We start from the raw sequence: 22,512 nt of genomic DNA, 5'->3' as shown, positions 1-22,512 counted from the left end.
CGCGCGCAGCGCGTCGTGAGTGAGTGGCTTTGATGAAGGTGCGCTCAGGTGACGCGGTGCGCGCGCTGGCAAAATAGTCTCGTAGCTGACTTACTGCGCATGTGCAGAGCGTCGCGTTGGTGTAGGAACTTGGAAGGCTTCGCCGTTAAAATTGTACGACACGCGCTCCCGTGTTCACGGAAACCCTGCTAGCGAGCGCAGCATGCCTGATCTCGGAGAGGTGCACCAATTTCGCGACCACGCTGTCGCAGGCGTCAACTGGCGACCAACGCGGTTTGTACACGAAGTGCCCAGTTACCTTGCGTGCGGCCTCTGCCGCATGATTCCCAACAGGATTCTGCTGCTGCCGTGTGGGCATAACCTGTGTCAGTCTTGCTGTTCAGCGGAGTCCCAGGATTCCGGGAAACGATGTCCCTTGGATCAAGGAACGTTCGAGGTAGAGGAGTACGTTGATGATGACTTGCCTGCCACGGAAGCCAACACTTTGCAGGTGAGAAAAGCGAAGAGATTGATTGTTTCCGTCGGTATTCGTTAATGTATTTAGTTACGTCACTCGCACCACCACATACCTGCGCGTCTAGCGTAAGGCTGGGCGTTTCGCTTTGCCCATCTCATGTATGTACAGCGGTGAGCACTCTTAGGGTGAACATGCGAGCGCGTGGCCGACGGCTCTGTCGGCGCCGCGTAACGGTCATCGGTGGAACATTGCACATGCGCATCATGCGTTCTACACCGCGCGCACACAAGCGTATCCCCAACAAGCATATCTATGACGCAGTGTGCGTGGTGGAAAGAGTGCATCGCAAAGCACATGCTGCGCATGTGCAATGTTTCCAACGATGGCTGTTACGCGGCGCTGATAGTGCCGTCGGCCACGCGCTCGCGTGTTCACCCTAACAGTGCTCACCGCTGTACCGTATTCGCGGATCAATATGCGGATCAATATAATTTAGAGCTAGCCAATGCACGTACTTTCGTTCCAAGCTTCTACAGTTCGTGTCATAGACGTCAGACTCTGCCGAGGCGGCGCTGCGAAAAACACCGCCACCAGCGCCCTCATCGTAGCCCTGGCACTAACTGGGTAGTGCAAGGAGAGCCGCCCGCAAGCGAATGTGCATAGGCCTGAATATACCCTCCTCTTTCGTTGGTGTCGAGGCGCGATTTCCTGAAAATCAAGGACCTGGAAAGCTTCTTCCGCCAATCCACGCTTCAGAAACAAAGGAAGCTGATCAAAGCGAACCGCGAGTACAATGCAAAATAAGTTTTAGTTATTCCCGCGCGCTGCAACTCGCAAGTACAAGCGAGCATCACACGACACCGAGTTCGAGGCAAGCCCTCCGACATCCGTTCTCTAGAGCCTAAATGCGTTAAAATTGGGTATATACGTATGCCACAGCGATAAAGTACCTACATACCATCAATTTACTTAGCTATGCATCTTACGATCAGTGGTAGAAAACTCGGTTCATCAAGGGCGAATGGCTCCGGCGATTTTCGCCTTTTCAGTTGTATTCTCCCTTAATTCATCTCTCGCTTCCTGTGCATTGGAGTGTTTTATTACGCATCCTCAAATGGTCTCTTGATGGTCGTCTTCCGTTTGTATGTACTGCAAATGGGGATACGTGCGTGTCCACTTTCGCGGGTTACAATCAAAGGCGAAACCGTGGCCTCCGAGATAGCTACGACAACCGCGGAGGACACGGGCGAAACAAACCTGAAGGGGGTCACGACCAACATTCTGCGATTTACTTGTATGACGCACGTGGTGTCAGCTAGTTAGAACCAGAACTCTGAGCCTTCAAAACGTACATACGTCCGCGATGCTGTGTTGTGACGACCAACTCGTCGGTGTGCGTATCACGCGTCTCCAGTCTGCCTCTAGCTGCTCACTTCGTGTTACACGACAAGCACCGCGGTCAGAGCCTCTGCTGAGCTTCATAGTCAAGGTTACCACGGCTTTGCATCAGGGCTACGCAAAACAACAGCAGAGCCACACATTCATGCCACCGGCTGTGGAGAACGCGGGTACTTCGCTTACCCAACACGCTCGCAACGGCCCGTATCCAGCGCTCTCGCCTTTCTTCTTCGTACGACAACTATGGAAATCGGTAAAACTGAACGTTGTTATTCAGCCTTTTACGTCCGTGGCAATTCAAAACGCAACAGTGCGTCTTTTGCGGAGTTTCTTCGTAGCGTGCGGAGGGCTCTCGTCTGCTGCTGTTTTCGCCGTCGTTCAGGCGAGTGATCCAGCAAGCACTTCACGACGGTTCGGTTGGTTCGGTGGCGCGTCCGACTAGCGGAGAGCAATTCACAGCTCTCGTTCTGAGTGCTAAATGCGCAAACACACGCGATATTAGGCTCAATAGTTGTTTCGCACTCGCTAGTTGCACCTGGTCCCATAACAAACTGTGCGAGAGAGTCGGTCTATGCACTACTCAATACTTCTCCGACAGGTGGCGCCACACATCTTGGAAACTCCAGAGTCTGACGTCTATATCGGTGCAGTTTTGGTTCGAACACTGAGTAAGCGTTTCCCTTAGCGACCTGATTTGCAGCGACAAGAAGCGGCTACCGCGAGAAATCGCTCATATAGCGGTCGTTAATTTAAAAAAAATGATGTCGCATTTAAATTCGTGAGTACTGTACTTGTTCAAGTTGTATTGGCTATGTATGCCAGGCAGAAAAGCAGGCAACGCGGACGAGACATGCACGGATCATGCACGCTTTGTTTTTGCTTCCAAGCGCGTCGGTATTCTGCATTAGGTGTTGCATCCGCACATATGCAGACCAAGGGGTGTATGGAAGTTACTAATCCGGGAGGCTGGGTGCCCCGGTTAACCGCGCAGTGAAGAAACAAACGCGATATTTAAGGGGGCCGCGACACCCAATGTTCGATCATAATTCGTGTTATGTGGGTGTCTTCTAATCTAATGTGCACGTTGTTTTTTGTCCTATCATCCCTCTGATGCCATGAACTACAACCTTGTAACACGTTCGGTTTGTTTTGCGGTCTGCCAGGCTCTGCTACTCAAGCCACCAATTGGCTTTGGCAGGCCTAGCCACATGTAGTGCTTTGTTTGAAGAAATAAAAGGCATTATTATTATTAAAAATTCTTACATGTTCGAAAACAAGCTGGCGAAATTTTAGCGCGCGCTTGGCCGAGACCTTAAATAATAATTGAACATTTTTATAAAAACGCGAGTGGCCTGAAGGTCGGTCAACGCTGGCGCACTCGCGGGCTGTGACGTAACAAGGTGCTCGCTTTGCGAGCGTCTGCATTGCGGTGAACGACTTTATTCCCGGGTCAGATGCTCGTGCAACCAAGCCAGTTTCAGCTTGGCAATGAAAATGAACAGTATGCAGCGGCTGAAACTGTGGTAGAAGACGACGGCTTCGCTTCATGTGTGCACATAACGTCACACACGGCATGGCAAAACTGCGGTCGCTGGCGGTGGGCTGGGTTTATAGCCGGCGACTTGTATGACTTATTCGATACTGAAATAATCTTGTACAGAGGATTTTTTTTTATAAATGTACAGGCACAATAGGCCCTCTGCTTTTATTTTTTGCGGAAAACGGCGAAATGTTGGGTGAGCGTGTCGTGGCCTCTCTATAAAGGGGCCCTGCAACAATTTTCCAGTGTGTTGAGAAAACGCTGCTGATCCGGTAGTCGAAGCTCCTGAGAACACGCGAGCCAAACATTACAGCGCAGCACGCGGCCCGGAATTACGATTAATTCTGAAATCAGCTAAAAAATCACCCGCTCATGTCTTTACAAATGAATCCATATACTCGTATGACCGCACCATATACCCAAATTCACGGTTATTGGTTGATTTGAGCGTCGTTGGCTGCGTGGTTATTGCGCCCGCCGCGGGAGGCCGCCACGTGCCCGCGCGCGCGCTCTCGCTATCTCGCTGAAGGTTAGCCGCGCGTTCATAAAAAGAAAAAGTGCTCAAGCTCATGACGCACGTGTGACGGAGGTTCTTCTCCCCGTGCCATCCCACCCTGCTTAGCTTCCAGCGCGTTCGTCGGGACGAGAAAAGAGAGAAATCACTGCGTGCGACAAACTTCTGTAACTCCACTGGTACTTGACAGACTCTAAAAAAATTTGCGGTGGTCCATTCGCGAGGAAATAAACTCCCTTAGTGAAGCCATTCGATGGTTAATTGGTAAAGTGTCGCAGGGCGCCTTTAAGCTAAATATGGATGCAACGGTCGGTGGGACAAACGAAGACTGTGCTTGAGCGGTGTACATGTGTCCATCCGCACAGAAGGATGTAGTACAGTTTGAATTGCGCTTGTCTAGAAGGGCCAGTCGGCTACTCTGGCCGCCGTTTTCTGCAAAAATATACAAAGAGCGTCACCGTAATTACACCAAAAATAGTCTTAACCGCATGCTAGATTCTTGAGCTATAATTCAAGCATGAACGGAAGCTTGTAACTGGCGCGAGGTATGTAGCAGCTTTGGACGGGACGACGCTAGCGTCCGCAGCAGCGCGCTCGATCAATAGAGACAAGTGCGATTCACTGTACAGTACCTACAGGAAGTTAATAATACCGGGGGTTTTAGGCACCAAAACCACAATATCATTAAGAGGCACGCCTCACTGGGTGGAGTACAAGCTAGTTCGAGCCCTACCTTTGCAGTGGCTGGATCTGGTTTAATCTGGACCTCCCGGGTTTCTTTAACGTGCAGCTAAATCTAAGTACTTGAAGGTCTTGCTTTTCGCTCCCATCGAAATGCGACCGCCGCGGCTGGGACTCTAATCTACGTCCTCGAGAAGACCAACACTTTAGTCGCTGAGCTACTGCGATGGGCTAAATGTGCTAGATAAAAAAAAACAGGTTAGTATTGCCGTGAATTCGCTTTAAATACAAAACGAATTGTTCAAGGGTAACTTGACCATTTGTTGTACAAGTCACAGTTCTAGCACTGTAGCCTGACTAACAGTGTAACGCATGCGCAATCATATCACCACCGTAACGGTAATTTTTCTGGAACGTTCCACTGGTGAACCACATGGCATAACGCAACAATCGACGAAATGACAGCAGATATTTTTTACTTGCGTACCGCCGTGCGGGCAAGCGATCCTTTTTATCTCGCTTTAGCAATCACGCGAGCTGTCGTATATATTTCATGTTTGCGTATTTACACAGCAGGCGGAAGCTTTTCTGCCAACCGGATAGCATGTCAAGCGCTTACACGATGTTTAGCGCACAAAGAGTGGCCTGTTAAATGACTTGGTACTCGCGGTGTGAAACCCTTGCAGGCTATTGCATCCCGCCGCTGAGGTGCGAGAGTTGGCCTTGATTGACGCGGAAGTGCGATGAAGAACTTAGATTTATTTACAATATGAGCATTAATAAAATAGGGTGACAAGACTGCAGATAAACATAGTTTCGGCCGGCAGCATATCGTACGCTGCGGACCACGGCCAGGAGAACACGACCCGGCTTTCGATGGTTGTGCTTCTTATAAAGCTTTCCCACACGTCACTTCCAGCCAATCAAGAACTGGGGTGAGGTGATGTCAGGTTCGTCCAATTGGCAGTCCCAAACAGGTGGCGTCACTTTCGGCCAATGGGAGACCCAGAGCCTTGTTGCCGGTGCACTGCACTCTTGCGTGTAAGAGCGCGCGCCTAGAGATGCAATGCCTCCTTGCATCATATTGCATCCCGGTGAGGCCATCGTCCCAGGATCGATGAACGTGGAATACGAACCACCTCGGCTCTGGCGCGAAGGCGTCGCTCTGGGGATGACTCACTCCCATGCCTCTGTGGGAATGCCGCACTTATCCGCTGAAAAGCTGGATGCTGCAGTTGTGCGCAGTTCGTATCTAACAAGGCACAACTGCACGCTTATTGCTGCATTCTTTAGGTCCTTTATAGGGCCTCTAGAAAAGCTCTGAAAATGCAAAAAAAAAAAAACTAGCGCATTATTCTCTCCTGGCGCTTCCCGTATTCACGTGACGTCATCAGAATATAAGCTGTCGCTCTACGAGGGATATCAGTTGTGAATGCTCTCCTACCCTGTTTTGCTATGCAGTCGCACGACCGCTCTACCTTACCTCGAGTGACTATCGTGCCCGATCAACTGATTTCACTTCCTTTTGCTCGTTTTCGACTGCGCAAGCGGAGTTAACGGCGTGTAACCGAAAAGCGTGAAATCCTGATGGGCTCAACGCTTGGCGCTGACATTGCGCACGTGTTTTATTTAGAAATAAGTGGCGAGGAGCAGCCAAGCGCTTGTGGGAAGGGTAGTGAAGCCAAGAAAAAAAAACACTATCTCGTCTTTGAACTCGGTGAGGTTTAGAGGCCCTTTAACTTATGTTCACTCGCCTAGCACCTCGGCGCTGTGCAATGCCAAAATGTCATAGCCAGAAATGTGTTCGCTTCTTCGGCCTACTAAGAGATCACCCAGATTAGAGGCTATTTGCTTACAAAGGCTACGTGATTTAAAAAGGCGAAAGCCTTAGGTGCTTCATTAGAGGGTGACCTTGAAAAACGTGGCTTGTGGTACAGAAAGCCGCGTTACCTCTCAAGTGACCTTACATAACAGGGTTCGACCAGGAAACGAAATCCGACATTCTGCATGACAGTCAGGTGTACTAACAGAGCCCCGCCAGTGATTGAAACTGGTTTGAAAAAAAGACGTCATACAGGCGTCATGTGACGTGAGAGGTCACGTGACCAGACGCAATATTGTGTGGCGGAAGCGTAGAATCACACTACGCGTCCCACCACGCGAATTGCGCAACGGATGAGTGTTGTAGAGCTTAGCACTCATTACACAGGGCTCAGCCATCGTCCATCATTATCGGTCGCGGCGGCCGCATTTTCGATGGAGGCGGAACTGCTAGAGGCCCGTGTACTTAGGTTTAGGTGCACGTTAAAGAACCCCGGCTGGTCGAAATTTCCGGAACCCTCCACTACGGCGTCTCTCATAATCATGTATCGTGGTTTTGGGACGTTAAACATCAACAATAAAAAAACAATCATCATCAGCGACAGCATCAACAGTGTGCAGCTACGTGGGACGCGCAGCGGCTACGTCAATAGTCTACAAACATTTCAAGAATGCATATAAAGATAAAAGCACCCGAATGAGATATTCAAAAGGTCGATTTAATGATATACATGTACAGGGGCAATGCAAGGAACCGCGAACAGCGTGGCGCGCTCTGACCTTGGTGACAATAAATATGTGCTAGAGTGTCTTTGATTGTATCATAGATGGCTGTAGTGGCTTTTAGGGGCGAATCACCTTGGAGTCTCGGAGTGTCGGCGTGCTCGTCGTCCGTTTGCTTGAGTGCAAGAGAGGGCGTCACCGCCTGAGCGCTCGCCGTGTGGCGAGAGAAAGCGAACGGTGAGCGTTGGCAATAGAAACGCTCTTTCTGCAATGAACACTACTACCAGGGCCCGTATTCTCAAACAGTCGCAAAAGGCGATAGTATCTGATGCGTTCAATAACTGAAAAAACACTTGCCTGTGACGTCACTGCTGCACTGGCCGTTGGTGTTACGACTGTCTCGCAACACCGGAGTGGGTGTACCGTACGAGCGCAGAGGGACCCGAGTGCGGCGTTTTCGAGCGTATGCTGGCTTCTACGCAGTGGCCAGGCTTGGCTGTGGCTACTTGAAATATAGGACGTGTGTAAAGTGCTTTCAACGTTTTTTTTTGTGCGATTGTTTAATGCAGAGTATAATATTTAAAGAATGCAACATTGCGTGAAACGTATTTTCGTTGAGAGTTTAACACGGCGTACTCGGAGAGTTCAGCTGTAGTGCGCCCCCGCAGCGATATCGTCTCAACATCTCAGCATGTTCCCGGCTTGCGATAAGCCACGCGAGCAACGCACGGTTCATGTTCCTGGGACGTTCAAACTACGAAAAAACAGGCGCTGGCAAAGAAGGAGTACTAATAACACCCAAAGGTAATGCTCCGCTGAAAGCTGCAGCGTAAAAAATGCTGCGTACATCCGCCTAGGATTGAATACTAGAAGCTACCGCCTACGTCACTGAAATGCTAGTCTTCACCACCAGCCGACGGTGATAGGGTGTGTTAGTTTATTCCAGGCATTGCAGGAGCACCGTAGAGCATCGTCACGTCGATGGAAATACTAAGTGGCGCTCTCACTTTTCCTGTTTTGGTCAATAGCCAATCAGCGCGCACCAAAGGTGATGCTTTTGCGATTGTCGCCTTTTTGAGAATACGGCCCCAGCTCGCGAGTAACGAGAACGCGCCCTTGCCTGCGAGAGACAACGCCGACGCAGGCAGCGTCTGCTAGCGACTTTCTTGATTGAAAAAAAAAAAAAAAAACAACTGCTCGCGCTGCACAACCGTTCACTGGCCACCGCGTATATATAGGCATTGGATCTTTCCCTGCAATGTTGTGCCGATGGCAGGTTTAAGTTGTGCGTAGTTAAAAAAATAAAGATTCGCAGCCTGCACGTTAACTAAAAGCGGACTGCGGGTTTTTGTGTCTAACTTCTCTTCTGTCTGTCATTGCCCATTAGCAGTGATCTTGCTGTGGGATACATCGGCGCACGCTGCATGATCCGCCCCTCTACAGGTTTCACGTTAGTGGAGCTGAAACACACTTGCCTACAGGCTTCGCCCCTCCCCAGATTTTTTTTATGCCATCCACGGTAGAGAGAGAGAGAATAAACATTTATTATTATTGAGTTTACAGAAGACCATCGTTGGGTGGGGCCCTCAGTCCAGGGCTCCATTGCCTTGCGCGACCCGGCGAGCCCGCTGGACCAGCTGCTGCTATAACCGCGCGAAAAGAAATGCGAACAGCAGTGCACGTTGGGGCCACACTGCTGGAGATACTTCTCATCGCGATAGTACTCGCTCGTTGCAGCTCAGACGCTTTACTTGATTGCACTAAGGCTTTCACCTTCGTGTGTTATAAGAGTCGAATTTTTTTTTCTTCTTTGCCATGGAGGTCCATTGTTGGAACGAGGCGCACGGATGCAAATTTGAGGGCGCCATAGAAGATATGTTGCGGCACTTCGAGAAGCAATGCACGTGGCATGCCATCGAATGTTCGGGATGTGGCAAGCAAGTCTTGCACAAGGCCCTGTCCAATCACTACGTAACCGAATGCAGTAACTCAAATTCTTCGGCTGGCAAAGGCATTGCTTCGGCGGAGTTCAGCGACCTCACTCTTGAAGATCATGGTGCTACTTCCGATGACCTTTATAACGGAGGTATGAATTGTTTTGTGCTCTTACACCAGAGATATATTAGGCTATCCTGTGCCGTAGTAGCATGGTACCTCTAATCGGCGTCCGCAAAAAAACGTGCCATTGGCTGAGCCGCAGGTCACGCGATCTCGCTTTACCCAATCAGGTGTAAGCGAGCTCATTTCGAAACTTGCGGCGGATTCAAGACATCACGTGATCTCGATAGCCAATCGTACAGACTCGCGCACTTTGTTGGACATTCTTTTTTCATTTCGGTAAGGGCACAGAATAGGCCCTATACTCCCATGTATTTTGAGTGCTTCTTTAAAACCCATTCTCTCTGAAACTCCTACATGTAAAGCATTCGCGTTTGTTTCATTTTATTTGCCAGCGTCTCCTCTTTCAGTGGCGCTAAGATTACAATTGCATTTTACGTGTTGAAATTTTAGCAATTTTTTAGCAAGGCATGTGATTTTTTCTTATTTTTTCAATCAAACTGCCAAAGAGTGAGCACTATTCTGCATACCTACACCATTCTAGCTTAGTAGGTTTGTATGTGTGCTTAGTTTATTCTGATAAAAAAATCAGCGTTCTGTATTTTCAACTTGTTCTGATAAAAGAGCAAATGTAACAAGATTGATTTGGTGTTAAAGGGACCCTGAAACGGTTTTGACGATTTTGTACGAACACATTGTGCCGGTAGAGCAAGTCCTAAGGATCATTTACAGACCGATTTAAGCTCTGTGCGAAAACTGTGTAATTTATTACAAGGCTTTAAAGCTGCGAATCGCCACCGATCACAGCGGCTCAGCCAAACGCGTTTTCAAACCGCCCACTTCCAGTGCGCGTCGTATTGGAAGCGCGACGTCACGCAGGCGGCTGATCTGATTGGATATGTCCAGTACACGTCACTGAACCTCCTGTGGGCAGCGAGCGTCGTCTGCCTGTGTTACAACGTACTCCGTGTTGATGTGAGCTGAGCGACAGTGTTTATCTCGAGGTTTCTTTTCTTGGACATAATTAATCGCCCTAGCCGTGTTGTGTACCACATATCTAACAAATTTCTAGCAATTGGTGACTTGTAAGGCTGTGACATCGTGCAATGTTCGTGAGGCATCTGGCGAGCGGAATCCCTTCAGCTCGTCGCTGCAATGAGCGTCGCGCTCTCGCTATCCGTTCAACGCCAAGATCCACGTTTTTGTGGCTGTAACTTCACCCCTGAAGACACAACCACATTGCCCGAGTTTACGCTTATCGGTGATCGTTCTCGAATTATTTTTGTTTGTCCGCATGCTTTTGCAGATTGTCGCCGTACAGAAGAATAAAATAAGATCTGCTGGTAGTGTGGCGGCACCTGTCGGAGCAGATATCAACCACTCCGCGAGCTTCATCTTTGTTGGGCCTCCGAGATTGCGCGCAACCCGTCGGCGCACAGAGACCATGACTGGGCGAAGCTCAAACCGTCGAGTGCGCTCATGAGAGCGCTGCGATCGCCGGTGATGTCAGGGTGTCTGTGAGTTGAGGGTGCAAGGCAGTGGTGAGGAGGAGGGTATAGATATAAATTCCGTAGCGGCCTTGGTACACAGTGCGTCGCTTAATTTCTGGTGCGAATGATTTGGAGATGCTCCTGCCTAAACGCTGACAAAACTTCAAAAAACCGTTTCAGGGTCCCTTTAATGACAGTTAAAGAGAAAAGAAAAGTTTATGTAGCTTTTGTTCAAAAAGATGTACTGAACAATTTATTTAGTAGCAGCATTTTTGTTCAAGATGTGCTGAACAATTCACTTAGTAGCAACCAGCCGTCTAACTCATTGCACAAATCAGGTTTTTTCGTCTTTTTTTTGTTTTCTTCGCTCCGTGGTATGTTTTGTCACATATTCTGTTTCTCCGTTGGCAAAATGTCGACGGCGATCGATCTTACCCAACTATATCGCAGTGTTCCGACTCGGTGGTATGCCAATTCTTGAGAACGTTCATTCGGGCCATGCAGGCCTTGTTGAAAGTTGGAAGGGTTTAAAAAGTGGCCGCTCTGAGGGTTTTCATTCCGAGGAACACGATCCATCGTGTTATCTTCGAGTGCCACTGTTCCTCCGCATTCTATGCCGACACAGCTACTCGTAATCACGCTTTGTAGAAGCTGCACACCAATCAAAACGTAGCCATTTTTACTATAGGTCACAATTTATTCTTGCGGCTACGTGGCATGAGGACAAAACTTATAGCTGAATCTCTAGCGCGAGTTCTACCGGTCTCTTTTTTAGATGCGAAGCATCTTATAGCGTAGTTCAAACCGGTGGTGGTGGTGTGCGGCGTGACCACCCTTACTGCGCATGCGCATACCCTCTCCACTTCCCCTCTCCCTTTCCCCCCTCCCCCCCCCCTCTCCAATCTTCCTCTGAAACGCAGGCTAGACATGCCGAAATTCTCTCCTGCGCAACGCCGCGATGAGCACCAGCGCATGCGTGTCCCCTCCCCCTCTCTCCTCTCCTACGCTGCCGCCCTCTCGCACGCCTGCCGACCGCGTTCCCCGCTCGCCCTGTGAGAATTAACGGCCAGGCTAGAGGGAAGACAAGACGCGCGTAGCGTTCCTCTTCGTGTTCCACCACGCGAGGTCGGTAGCATGCCCAACGAACGCCAACGGAACGCGATCGTGCAAGTGCTCCGGCTTCGCATCGCCTCATGGCCCCATTTAGCGGGAAATGGTGTAAATTTTATTAGCAGCCGAAGCGTGTCGATTAAGAATTGCACTGCTAAAGAGTTTCTTTGACTTTGTAAAGACTAGAATATCTTTTGGTGCCGCAACAAAATCAACAAAGGTGCAACTGAACTCAAAAGAAATGCGCGGAACCACATCCCCATGCGCGTCTCAAGCACACAAGGCAAATGGACTCAGTAAATGCCGCGCGCGTTAAAAGAACTGCCTTTAAGTAGCCAGACTACTTTTTCAAAACCTGCTAAGCTCGGAGAAAGTAACAGTTTAGGTCTAAAGAAAATTCGCGTTAGGCAGACAACTCAGGTTGTGCATGGCCTGAGGAAAGGGCACTTGGCTTGTCGTCAGTTGGTCTCGAGAACCTCGTCCTTTTGGCGCAATCAAAAAGCGGAAAAAATATGTGGCGCACTGGATATTGATAAGGGCGGGCTTATCATTCCAAACAAGCAAAAAAAAGCCAATATAATTTTTTTTACAATTTTACCTTACCTTGTGTCCTTTAACCACGTTGGCGTACGGCAACGTGGGATTATGTACTTCGATTTTCTAACGTATTCAGGTGTGTTGTGCTGCTGTCTATCAAATCTGCTGGTCAGTGGATGCTTTCAAGCTCATATTAAAGTACTTTTGTCCGCTGCCCACAACCATGTTTTCACCAGAGCAGCTGTTTAAGCTTTCCGTTCCGCCGTTTCGTGTGACCAGAAAACTAAGCTGTGCTTAGCGCGCGCAACGCAATAGCTCGGCCGGCGCGCGCGCTCTTCGTCCTTTCTTCATCTTTCGATTGACTATAAAGGAAGAGTTTTGACGATGTACACTAGAGGAATGAGGATAGTTATAACACATTTTTCTTTATCGCCTAGTAATTTGGCAGATAAGGCCTGTGGCCAACACATCCATTGGGGTTCACACGATGGATGTGAAATGTGGACGTTTCTTTAGTGCGTGTGCCTTCTGAAGAAAAGAAAAGCAAGGAATAGAGAAAGGAGAGAAAGAAACGGAGAAAGAGAAAGAAAATGAAAATAAAGAAATTGACGGAGAGAGAAAAACAGGAACAGAGAGAAAGAGAACCTTGATAATTAAGACATGGCTAATTAAGACATCGCTAATTAGGGCCATGGCAGTTATGACCATGCTAATTGAGACCTCGCTAATAATGTAGGTCGGCCACAAGCTCCACTGTTAGTCCAGCCTTGCACCACTTGTGCGAGCTGCACGCATTTTTTATGATGTTATAAATAATGATGTTATAAATAAAACTGATGTTATAAATAAAACTGAAAAAAAAGACTTGCAGGCGCTGTTCACCAACCCCAAGCACGACCAGCTCCTGTCTGCGATTCAGGGCGAGATCAACGAATTGACGCAACAGTTCGGCAAACATCAATCCAGCCTATCCGAAATCCTTGCATCCCAGGATATTCTAAAGGCACAGATGGCTCAAGTCGCTGCCCCAGCTTGCTCGACGACATCGGACCAGCCGCGGCATCTGGATGAGGAAACCACTACTACGTCGCCATCTGCGTCGTTGTCGTCGCTGCCGTTGCGATCTGAGAAGACGCTGATACTCCGAAAGCTGGAGGCCTTCGCCGACATGTCGCTCCGCACTCTGGAACACTTGCGACAATCTTCCACGTCGCACGGTCCGCGGGGCGTCCGTGTCTATTGCGAGCCCGTACGCCTCGGCTGCGAGGATTGGCATTTGACCAACGCCCGGTCGAATGTACGCAGGTGGAGCGAAGTGAGCGGGTTAGTCCAGTACCACGTGATCCTCGAAAACTGCGACGCGGATACTCTAACGTCGCTGCTCGGAGACGCTGCTCGGATCACGGTGTTGCACATGAGGGACGCGTACTTCACGCTTGAAGTCTTTAGAGACGATACCGACCTCGTTTTGTGGATCACGTTTCACGGAATCTTGGCAGGCTCTCCGTGTCCGGCACCTGTCATTTCCGTGAGGGCGTTGGGAACCTTCATAACGCACACAGTGGTATTGGCCCCGTCTATCCAGGCTCGCCCTTGTAATCAACACGGTGACTCGCTGGTGCATTTTCACCGCGAATTCAGGAAGGATTTCGAGTTCATGAAAAATAGCTTCATTGAGGGTGGAAAGATGCGTTTCCTTATCGAGTTCTCGCACAAAGAAATCGTTAGGGCGACACGCGCGAGCACCTAATTTGCATAAGCGAGCTCATATTTCAGCGCGATAATCATACTTTCGCTTGTTTACGTGCGCGTGTAATGCTAGGGTAGTGAAATTTCCGCAGAAGTTTCGTGTCCTATAGAAAGTAGGCGCTTCTAAATTTGCAGCTGCTCCTTGCAATCTGAACTGCTCAACCCTTACTGTAGCGGCGCATTTTCACTGGCATACCTATCATTCAAGGGTTACGGTGTCGACTTCACGTTTGTAAAACTTTAGCATCAATGTCCACGAGAACCTGTAACTCTTAGCAATACGCGTGTCATATATTTTTACAAGGTACATTTCAAAAATCTGATTTTGACCCTTCTCGTCGACGAATATTGCTATACCTACGGGGGCGAGAAAAATGTTTGTTGTATTATTCAGTGTATTAAAATTTAGTTTTATATGCCTTATTTTGTTTTCGATTTATTACACAGCTGCAAGAAGTCCTGCTCGCCGTTCTTGATACTTAGGTTTTTACGGCATCATTGCGCGGAACGTCTATGTTAGAAACATAAGCTTTAAACGCTCCTAGAATGTATGTCTACTTTAGGTACAGTTGCGAAGTGCCCACCACGCAGTAATTCATCTTTTTGCGAATTAGCGAAGTACCCACTACGCGTCCATAGGACTATACCTGCAGCAGCACGCTTCATTGAGGCTGTTGCTGTTGATGATAAAATAGTCCTGAGCGCTTTGTCATTGGCAGGTTTTAAACCACTCACTCGTTGCGCAATTCACATGGTGCGGCGCCTTGTGCACTTCTGCTCTCCTGCCACGCCATATTAACGAGTTGACGGGACTATTCGCATTACGTCACGCTTGTGCACGGTTTCTTTCCGAAGCAGTTTCGAGTACTGGTGCGGCTCTGCAGCAGAACACGCGACTGCCACGCAAAATGCATGGGTTCCATATCCGCTCGAACAGTACAGATCGTACATAAATGCGTTACATCAAAGGCTGTCCAACATTAGTTGGGGTGGCGGTGCTGGTCTAACGTCAGTTGTGGTCTCAGTGTTTATTTATTTATTTATTTTAAAATTCCTTTTGATGGCCTCAAGGGGAGTATTGAGGAGGAGCGTCGCTGGCTGTCATCTTTGTGACAAAGTAATTAACACACCGTATTTACTCCAATGACTCAGCAAGCTACTCATAGCAGCATAGTCTAGCGTCGCATGTCCCCGCAGGAATAAGCCAACCAATGCCGATCGCATTTCGTTTTGATAAAGTGACATCTGTGCTGCAACATCAGTGTTAATGTTACGTCGGACCATAAGGTACCATTTTTCCGCCTTTAGGGTCGACGTGCCTGGTATGGCTACAATCAGCACACTACTGGATTTACACAAGGACGTTTGTCTGCCTTGCAGTACTTTGCTCAAAGCCAGAAAATGAGGCATAGGCAGGTACCCCCCGACTGCGTCGCACTGCGTCGTAGATTACCACAACGCGTGGCATGTGCCTGAATTTTTATTTCTTTGTTCGCATCTGTCGCGATTTTTCACTCGCAACCAACGCCGCCGGTGCCGACACCGGAATTTCTGCGACACGGACTATTCAACGTTGTCTCGTTAATAGGCGTGGGCGGGATAACAGAGGCACATCTTGCGACCTCGCTGCAACGTCTAAACCTTAAAACAGTGGCTGATAATACTGGGACCTGCGTCAAGAGTCGGCCTTGATGACTACGTGCTACAGTGTAGTTGGGTAAGAGCTTCGGAGCGATTGACATTTGCGATTCCATTGGCGTGCCCGCGAAGGACACGTGACACTTGAAGTCAACTTTGCGATAAAGCCGGCAGCGACTGAGGACAAGAACAGAGTACAGTATTCAAAACTGCATAGAAGTTGCTTGTACGCAGTATGCAATAAGTATACTTCAAAATGAAAGAAAATCTGCTTCGAATAAAATAAAAGCAGAAAAAATGTCGTTTACTGGAACATTGCATTACACCCTACTAACAAAATTCATCATCCAAGAGTTCCCGGTGGATGAGGCAAGCCGACGCCACAATTATTGACAACAAGCAACAGCAGGTCAGGCGTATCGAGGTGGTAAACGAGACCGTCCTGTCCGAAGGTTCGGATCCAAAATTGCCGCTGTGCTGCCGAGCTTGTGCCTCAGCCCTTGCGCTTTTGGCATTACTCGGCACCACCTAATTACGTGGGAATGCCAATTGCTGCCCCCAAACGTCAATTCTCCCCTTTTGGGGAGGCAATCTCGATCAAGGCAGTGGGAGAGCTGGCTTGCTAGCAAGGATCGCGAGAGCCAGCTGGCTCTGGTCGACCAAGCCCAGCGAGCCGCTAAGGCCAGTGGAGCCCTGAACTGAGGACCCCACCCACTTGCCCAGAAACGTTATATAGGCAATAAATGTTTTTTTTTTACTACTACCTAATTGGCGCCACTGTAAACAGGGCGTTGCGCAGAACACCACCTGTCTATAAAAAAAATAAACATATTTCACAAACGGCCCCGAGACATAGTTTTTTATTTTACTTAGTGGTCAAGGGCACGCCGTCTACCCGCGCAAAAAAATAAAAGTTTTAACAAACAGCCGCCCTACTTAGTTTTCTTTTTTTGAAATAAGGTCCTAGGCAGAAAACGGTCATGCAAGCAACGCTGTCACCAAAGCCTGAAGGCACACGTTTCGCAGTACAGTTCTGGAGACCTGACACACAATTATATGCAATAAATATGTTTGATATGTTATAAGTACACATCGAATTGTGCGCATCATTAGCGCGCATTCAGAGCCCGGCTGCTCCGTCACGATGTTCGGCGTTCAATTAAGTGTAGGACGGTGCCGTCAAAGATAATGTACAAAACACGGTGGTCGATTTGGGCTGAGTGTAACGGCGAAATATTATCGACCGTTGAGAGGGGAAAACCACGTTGCGCAATGCTACTAATATTATTGGTACACAAAGAGGACCGATGAGATTCGCAGGGCATCACGAAATCAGCATTTCCAATTGCTACTCACTGCGACGCGACTCAGGGAAAACTCCAATGCCGCCATTTACTCCAACCCGAGCGAGATAACGGCCCTGTGCTTCACTTCCTTTGAAAGCAGAGTTTCCTACAATATTTACTTGAGTGAACTCTGGTGCTGCGATTGTTCAGCCATCGTGGGAATGATTTGTAGTACATGAATTTGCCTAGCCTTCGTGCTTGCGGCTTCGAACGCACTTGTGGCTTTGTTCATCGTTATATTTTGGCTTTTGGTTCCAATAAAAGAACGGCTCGTTGTAAACCTCGTGATGTGATTTGAATCGGTGAACCTAAAGGGGTCAAGGTGGTGAAGTGGGACTGCTGAATTTTTCCTGAACTTCGTCATCTGACAAATCATGCTATTATTCTTGCACATAGCAGACCCTGGTTGCTTTGAAGTTTGAAAGAGCTGATGCTTGGGCAAGTTGGTATGGACCCATTAGAAAGTATTAACAGGGCGTACAAGATTAGGAAACGTGACAGAACAAACACAGGCACAGAGAGCTCTTTGTCTCGGTTTGTTCTGTCGCGTTTCCTTATCTTGTATGCGTAGTTAATAATTTCTAATGCTTTGATATCGTAGTCGCCACTGCTATTCTCCGTGCGTGCAGTTTGTACACACATACGTGGGATGTGCCAGGCAGCGTGGCTGGATTGTTTCAACACTGATGAGGGGAGATTAAGATTAGTCTCCGTTTTCATAACTGCTCGTTCGCAACTACATCCGCACGGATTACCGAGTTGATTGCGAGAGGTAGCAAAGCGGCGAGCCACGCACCACCGGGCCTAACTGTCGGCAATTCATCGCACACCCGTAATAAACTGCGCCTGGGAACATACCCGGTTTTTGCCGTAATACATTCGTTTTTTTTTTTTTTTATCCAGCTGTCGGTGAGCTCGGCTAAGGGTTATGATGACATTATAACCAGGGACATAAAAGCTCCAGCGGTAAGTACACCCCAGCCTGCCGCCACGTTGGAATTCTGGCAAAACTAACGGCGGCTTATGATGTGAAATGTTTTACGAGCTGACTAGAAGAAAACATTAGACGATGTTGAACATAAATGCGAGACTGAATAAATGAGAACTGCTTGTTCAGGTGATTGCGCCATTACTGTTGTCTTTCTTACGTCAACGTGGACGCGCGCTACCTTCAAAATTATTGGCGTCCGAAATATTTTTTATAAGGATAATTCACGATATTATCCGCCCTGGTTTGCTAGTTAGCGGCTCCTGTAATGTGGCACGTGAAACGTGCCACATTACGCTGCTGAGAACGAATTCAATGTTAGACGCTTTCAATCAATCAATCAATCAATCAATCAATCAATCAATCAATCAATCAATCAATCAATCAATCAATCAATCAATCAATCAATCAATCAATCAATCAATCGTTTGCTGACTCAACAGAATGTGCAAACTTACAACAGTCTGCAACATGATCTCGGTCAATCGAATGTGTCATAATTTTTGGCTGTTTGTTAAATAGCAATGATTATCAATGTAACTGAAAGTAATTACTAGTCTTAAGTACTAGATAGCGCGGATTCAAAACCGGACCGAGAAAGAACACTGATGCATATGGCAAGCGCTACTCGCGACTAATTTATTGCGTGTAACATTGGTCATGTGAATCTGTGCATTTTCTCTATGCTGTGCTAATCCGTGCTGTGCAGTATTTAAGATTAGTAACCAACTAGCCCAGTAACAAAATTTGTTAAGTAACTACGAGTGGTGCTAAACACGTTTCTCTCACACTGATCATTATATCACCTGCTGAATTTTCGATTCGCTTGATTTATCACTTCACCGGGGCAATGCCACTCCAAGTCATCACTAATTCTTACGCTGTCGCCGTTCTACAACTTTCAACTTACTCGTCATCCCCAAGCCGCTTACACGCAGGTCCGGGTCTTTGGCCAATCCTCCTTCGATCGAAAACAGCGCTCGTCGTAAATCGGATAGCTGAGGTGAGTTGTTGAGCCGCGTAAGCGGCAGTGACGACGTCTTCGACCGATTCGGAAGGTTTCGTTCTTTCCACCGCGCTAATGAATCTAATCAGAGGATTTGCCTGTGGCCGCTGTTCGCTACTCGGCGTTACCGTGACGCACGGAACCGTGGGCGCGCCAAGTTCATGGGTTGTCACAACGTGCAGTCTTGTGTGCCTTGCCAAATCATTCGAATAAATGTTTGTCACGTGTGGCTGCTAATAAAATGCTGTCTCTCGTTACCGATATACATATCCACGCGCCCTAGTGTGTGCTGTCATATCCTTTCAAAATTAATGACTAGAGACCGGAAGTTCAGGCACGAAAAAACAAGGTTTTAGGCGCCTGTAATAGGCCCTAAATACTGTCATTTAGGCATATATAGGCGTTAAAAACTATCGTTTAGGCATATATAGGCAGAATTCATAATTACTTCAGCAGCGTGTTTCAGGACAAATCTTCCTTCTAACAAACAGAGCAGGCAAATCCCGTGCTTTGGGAAAGTTAATTTTATTTTTTTCATGAAAAGCATTAGGAGAATAATAACCATTTGAACAGATTTAGGTAAAAGCTACGGTGACTGGACACTGTGAGAAAGGCTATGAAAGCAGTGGCAAACCAGCACCATCTCAAGGTTTTCGGGCTTGAAATTGTGCCTTCTTTCAGTCAGTATTTGTTTGTATGCGGAAAAAGAACGCTCGACGTCCACTGAAGTTAGTGGAGCGTACTTGTAGTCCGGCACTTTCGATGCTCTAATTTCATCTGGAATCTTCGAATCGGCACCGCTCAGAACATTAGACACTTGTTTTAGAACATAAAATCCGGGATTCTTGTTCAAGACAGATTTAAGCTTCGAGGTGACCCTGTCAGCGACAGGTCCATTGGGGACGGTGGCGAACCTTTCCTGCACGTCCAAAATTAGCTCAACACTCTGAGCCAGAGCGGCGCCCGAACTTTCAAGTTTTTGCATGCTTTCTGCAAGGAAAGTAAAATGAGCACACAAATAGGCCAAGTCAGATTCAAGTGTATCGTGGTGTAGAACAGTCTGGGCTCTTCTCACGGTGATGCTCTCGTCCGCTGCAAAGCTGTTAATAACAGCCTTAACACCAGCGAAGTGTTTGTTGTAGTAGTCCACTGCCTTCAGCCAAGTTCCCCAGCGGGTAACAACGGGCTCCGGTGGAAGAGGCACATCCGGCAACTGCTCTTTAAAGGCACGAACACGCGAAGGCGCCTTAAGGAACACTGCCTTGCCTGCGGCTATTAGTTCGTTAACAGAACTGAACGACTTTCTCAGCTCTTCACAGACCCGATGAAGCCCATGGGCAAGACAAGTGACATGCAATAATTCTGGATAAAAGTCCTTGAGAAGTGCAGCAGCCTTGTGCATATAAGCTTCTGCATCTGTGTAGAGCATCAGTACTCTGTCGTCGTGGGATCCAGGGGGGGGGGTACAGTACCCTCAAGGACGAGTTCACAAAGTAGGCGGTGGTATCACCGCTCGTTTTTTCCAGTTGTTTCGAGCATACCAAGAAAGGTGTTGTTTTCTCTTTTGCATCCAGCTTTCCAACTGCAAAATGTCCAAGTAATCGTCCGGTCGCATCTGTTGTCTCGTCCACTGTAATCCATATGTATGATTCACCGAGCACTCGTCTGATTTTTGCTAACGTGTCCTCGTACATTGGCCTCAGGTACTGCTTGCGAAGAGTGGACTCTGATGGTATATTCTGGTTGCAGTACTTTAGCAAAAAATTCTTGAATGTCTTGTTTTCGATCTTCGCCCAAGGGATGTTAGCAGCGACCAATGCTTCGCATAAGTCTGCGCTGAATTCTCTTTCCTTCAGCAAAAGCTTCAGACAAGAACGACTGCCTCGACGTTGATGGTTGGTCGCGCAGAGCGTTGGCTTGATGCAACGTTGTTTTCTCGTGCTGCTGCAGATGACACTTTTTTCACATGGTACCTGCGAGAATAAAAGAGCGAATTGCACTAGGTAGGTGCGTTGGCTACGTGGAACTTCTTTAGTGCACTTGCGCTTGTACTTTTCCTTGCGGCTGTCGAAAAACTCTGTGGAAATGGCGTAGTTAGATAACACGAGCCCGAGCGTGCATTTTAAAATCGAAATGCTTGTACCTGTATCCGACCGAGAATGCTCCGCACATTTCCTGTTGTATGCGAGTTGACAGATGCGGATATAAAAAAACAAACAACGAATCTGAGTGCCGTGAAGTCACCAAAAAATGCATCTTATTTGCGCAGGTTCAGGGGTGATTCGAAGTGGCAGTTGCGTAAGCAATGTTGGGAGCTTTACGCCAATGCGTGTTTCAGAGTGGACGTTAAACGCAACATATTGATCTTTGCAATGTCTTCTCACCTGCTTTCCACATGGATGGCAAAATACCGTTTCTCGATCGACGGAGTAGCACTGCGATCCACTGGTCCATTGCCTGACAAGGACACTTTTCGGCGTCTTTTTCTTCGGCATTGCTCGGCTCATTTAAGCAAAACGTGTACTCGACGAACGCGAAAAGGCATTTTTAGGCGCTGAAAAGCTGATATAGGCACGAAGCTCGAAATAGGCACTTATAGGCACAATAAATGTTTGATTAAAACGTTTCCCTTCCCTTAGTTCGTGCTTATATGTTAAATAGGCTCGAAACGGACTCCAGGAAAAAATAGGCATTTTGCCTGAAGTTCCGGTCTCTATTAATGACCATTTCGTGAAACACAAACACGGAACATGGGAGAGCGAGCGGTTTCAAGATGGATGTGCATTCGCTGTGGTTTGCTTTGGCGTGAATTTCTTTTTTTATGAAGTGGAAGGATTGTTATTTCTTCTTAACGTCACAGTAACGGTACGAAGAGTAAAAGGCTTCGAAGCCTGAAAGAGCTCCTGCTCTGTTCACGGATTAGGCAGCAGCGAACAGATCATGTGCAGGATAAAATGATATAAAACATTGTCGTCTTACAGCATTATAAAGCGAAACAGCATTGTCAGCTAGCATGCAGCAATAAAAGATAAATTCAGGAGTTCAAAGCATTGTGCGAGATTCAGTTACTGTCTCACACTATAAATACAATCACATCAGTGCCAATTTCACAGAGAATATAGGTATATTAGCCAGGAATAAATGAAGCTTGAGATAATAAGATGCCGCATCAAAATTAAAACCGTCATTCGATTTCGGGTCATTAACATGCGAGAAAAATTTATGCAAATTTGTTTTAATAATATGTAACAAATATCAGTACAGCACACTGAGTAGATTAGTGGAAATGAAATACAGTCAGCTATATTCAATTTGCCTTAAAATTAACAGTGCCTTCTAGCTTACATGGGCTTTCAGTTAACAATTGCTTCTTTGTCATTAAAGCGTAATTAACTTATGGAAACTAACACGGGGTTCCTCTTTAATGATTTTGATATGGACTTAAAAGCGCCTTCC

The 22,512-nt window shown here is 47.7% G+C and overlaps 1 protein-coding gene across 1 annotated transcript; it reads left to right on the top strand.

Moving 5' to 3' along the window:
- On the top strand, nucleotides 1-14,301 carry LOC119377799 (uncharacterized). Its single transcript, XM_037647103.2, has 3 exons — nucleotides 1-490; nucleotides 8,956-9,220; nucleotides 13,193-14,301. Exons 1-3 carry the CDS (start codon nucleotides 203-205, stop codon nucleotides 14,077-14,079), a joined length of 1,440 nt encoding a protein of 479 aa, XP_037503031.1. The 5' UTR covers nucleotides 1-202; the 3' UTR covers nucleotides 14,080-14,301.
- The last annotated feature ends 8,211 nt before the right edge of the window (nucleotides 14,302-22,512 follow it).

Source organism: Rhipicephalus sanguineus, unplaced genomic scaffold (assembly GCF_013339695.2).
Source record: "Rhipicephalus sanguineus isolate Rsan-2018 unplaced genomic scaffold, BIME_Rsan_1.4 Seq568, whole genome shotgun sequence".
Classification (NCBI taxonomy): domain Eukaryota; kingdom Metazoa; phylum Arthropoda; class Arachnida; order Ixodida; family Ixodidae; genus Rhipicephalus; species Rhipicephalus sanguineus.
The sequence above is the reverse complement of the archived record's forward strand: the minus strand, read 5'-3'. Positions and strand labels throughout refer to the sequence as shown.